We start from the raw sequence: 2,611 nt of genomic DNA, 5'->3' as shown, positions 1-2,611 counted from the left end.
TTTTCAAATATACTGATTTCAATTACAACACGGAATACAAAGTGTACAGTGCTCACTTTAAATTATTATTTTTATTACAAATATTTGCACTGTAAAAAAGATAAACAAAACCTCATACAAGTCCATTCAGTCCTACTGCTTGTTCAGCCAATCGCTAAGACAAACAAGTTTGTTTACATTTACGGGAGACAATGCTGCCCACTTCTTATTTACGTCACCTGAAAGTAAGAACAGGCATTTGCCTGGCACTGTTGTAAGTGTTGCAAGGTATTTACGGGCCAGATACGCTAAACATTTGTACGCCCCTTCATGCTTGGACTTGTAGGCTCCAAAGTTTTACATTGCTTTGGTTTTGAGTGCAGTTACATTAAAAAAAAAGTCTACATTTGTAAGTTGCGTTTTTACAATAAAGAGATTGCAGTACAGTACTTGTATGAGGTGAACTGAAAAATAATATTTCTTTTGTATCTCTTTTTTACAGTACAAATATTTGTAATAAAAATAATAATATAAAGTGAGCATTGTATACTTTGTACTCTATTGTAAATGAAATAAATATATTTGAAAAAGTAGAAAAAAGTCAAAAAATAGCTTTAATACATTTAAATTGGTGTTCTATTGTTTAACAGTGCAGTTAAAATTGATTAATCGCAACTTTTTTTTAAATCTTGCAATTAATTGCAATTTTTTAAATCATTTGACAGCCCTAATTACCACTTATAATAATATTAATAATACTAAGCTTCATATCTAATTTGGAATGAACATACCAGAAATGCCAGTCTAAGATTTCAGTTGGATTTCAAAGCAAATCTCACATAACATTAACATATACATAAAATTAATTGTTCCTTACAAAGAACAGTCCTTACCTCACCGTAATCTTAAAAACATACCATAGATTTTGAGGAGGAAAAATAAAGAATGTTTTTGGATTTAGGGATTTAGTATTTGTTTTTAAATACAATATATACGTACCAGGTAAAGCTATGCACTCTTGATTCCTGGGCTCCCACTGACAGTTCTGATCCATGGCACAGCTTTTACAACTTGTCTTTTTGTTACAATAATATGCAGGGTTATCCTTGGGGCATTTATCATATTCAGTAATGGGTACCTAAAACACACGGCATGTTTAAACTTTTTTTCTTACATGTTTATTCACACTCACGAAGACCACCACTATAATTCTGTAGAAGAGGCAACAAATTAAGTCTATAGAAGGACCAATATTTTCAAAAGATGTATCATGTTCAGAATTTCTTCCCCAAATCTGCATGCTAAGCCACCTCTCACCATGCTCAAGTCCCTCTTAAATTAATTGTGCCATCTTGCTTATAAGATGTGAGGAGGGAATCAAGGGTTTTTTGACCTTATGAATGGAATTATCAAGATGTGCATATGCCTTATCAAATAAATCATACTGATGCCCTCATCTTTCCTTGCCCCTTCCCATTGTCTCTTTAGGATACAGCTATCTAAGTAGTGAGAAGTATAATATGATCCAAAAGCCACTGAACCTCCTCAAGAAATTCAGATGTTTGTAGTTACAGTTACTTTCACAGCAGAAACACATAGAGGTAATTGTGACACTAATTGTGATTAGTTTTCCTGACATTTGAAACTTCATAGCGAGATTAACATTTTTAGAGTGATATTTAAACACCTTTACCTGATCTTCTGTGCAGTTGTTATGCTTTAGGATACACTGGTCAGTGCACCATTGACAGTTATTTGTATTTGCTGTACAGCTATAGCAGTCTGTAATCTGATTACATTTTTCATGATCTACAACAATTAAAGAAAAATCCTGCATGACCAAAAACAAGCATTTCCTGACAGAGTTCTAAGAAACTGTTTACACACATGATATAACCAATGGCTGTGCCAACAGATTTCGCATAACCCACGAGCAGGGCCGGCTCTGGCTTTTTTGCCGCCCTAGGCAAAAAAGCCAGCAGCCGCTCCCCCCCCATTGCGGCAGGGGCTCTCCGCTCTCCCCCGCCCGGCGGCCAGAGCGCCGGGGGGAGGGCGGAGAGCCCCCGGTGGCCATAGCGCCGGGGGGAGGGCGGAGAGCCCGGCTGGGGCTCTCCGCTCTTCCCGGCGGCGAGAGAGCCCCCGGTGGCCAGAGCACCAGGAGGAGGGCGGCAAGCCCGGCTGGGGCTCTCCGCTCTCCCTGGCGGCCAGAGAGCCCCTGGCGGCCGGAGCGCCGCGGGGAGGGCGGCGAGCCCGGTCGCGGCGCCGCTCTCGGGCCGGAGCGCCCCGCCGTGCCGCCCCCCTCCAGGCGCCGCCCCAAGCACATGCTTGGTTGGCTGGTGCCTGGAGCCAGCCCTGCCCACGAGAGCTATCAATTAAACTGGACTTCTTGATTTTACTTTAATTTAACTAAGTTGAAGGAAATTCCATTAATTTCTTCTGTCAATAATTTTAAGTCATTTTCAGGAAAGTGCACATGCAATTAAATGCAGAAAGACACACAAATGTTAAGATTGCCCATGCAAGCCCAATAGATAGATGTCCATTTGTCATTTGCATATACAACAGGGCAATTTAGGTGTGCAAATGCAGGCACATTTTTCTGAAATCCTGGCTCTCAACTGGGAGTTTCATA

General features: G+C 40.6%; 1 protein-coding gene across 1 annotated transcript in view; it reads right to left on the bottom strand.

Annotated features, from left to right (window-relative positions):
• Nucleotides 1–853: 853 nt before the first annotated feature.
• The window catches only part of LOC113408216 (attractin-like), a gene marked incomplete at its 5' end in the record, with an annotated part of 3,004 nt that continues 1,246 nt past the window's right edge, over nucleotides 854–2,611 (bottom strand). The window contains 2 exons of the mRNA XM_026661390.1: nucleotides 854–1,117; nucleotides 1,673–1,788. Coding sequence (XP_026517175.1) covers nucleotides 869–1,117; nucleotides 1,673–1,788 — 365 coding nt within the window. The remainder of the gene's footprint in view (nucleotides 1,118–1,672; nucleotides 1,789–2,611) is intronic.

This window comes from Terrapene carolina, unplaced genomic scaffold (assembly GCF_002925995.2).
Source record: "Terrapene carolina triunguis isolate 2854851 unplaced genomic scaffold, T_m_triunguis-2.0 Scaffold1078, whole genome shotgun sequence".
In the NCBI taxonomy this organism is placed as follows: Eukaryota; Metazoa; Chordata; order Testudines; family Emydidae; genus Terrapene; species Terrapene triunguis.
This window is presented reverse-complemented; position numbering and strand designations above follow the sequence as displayed.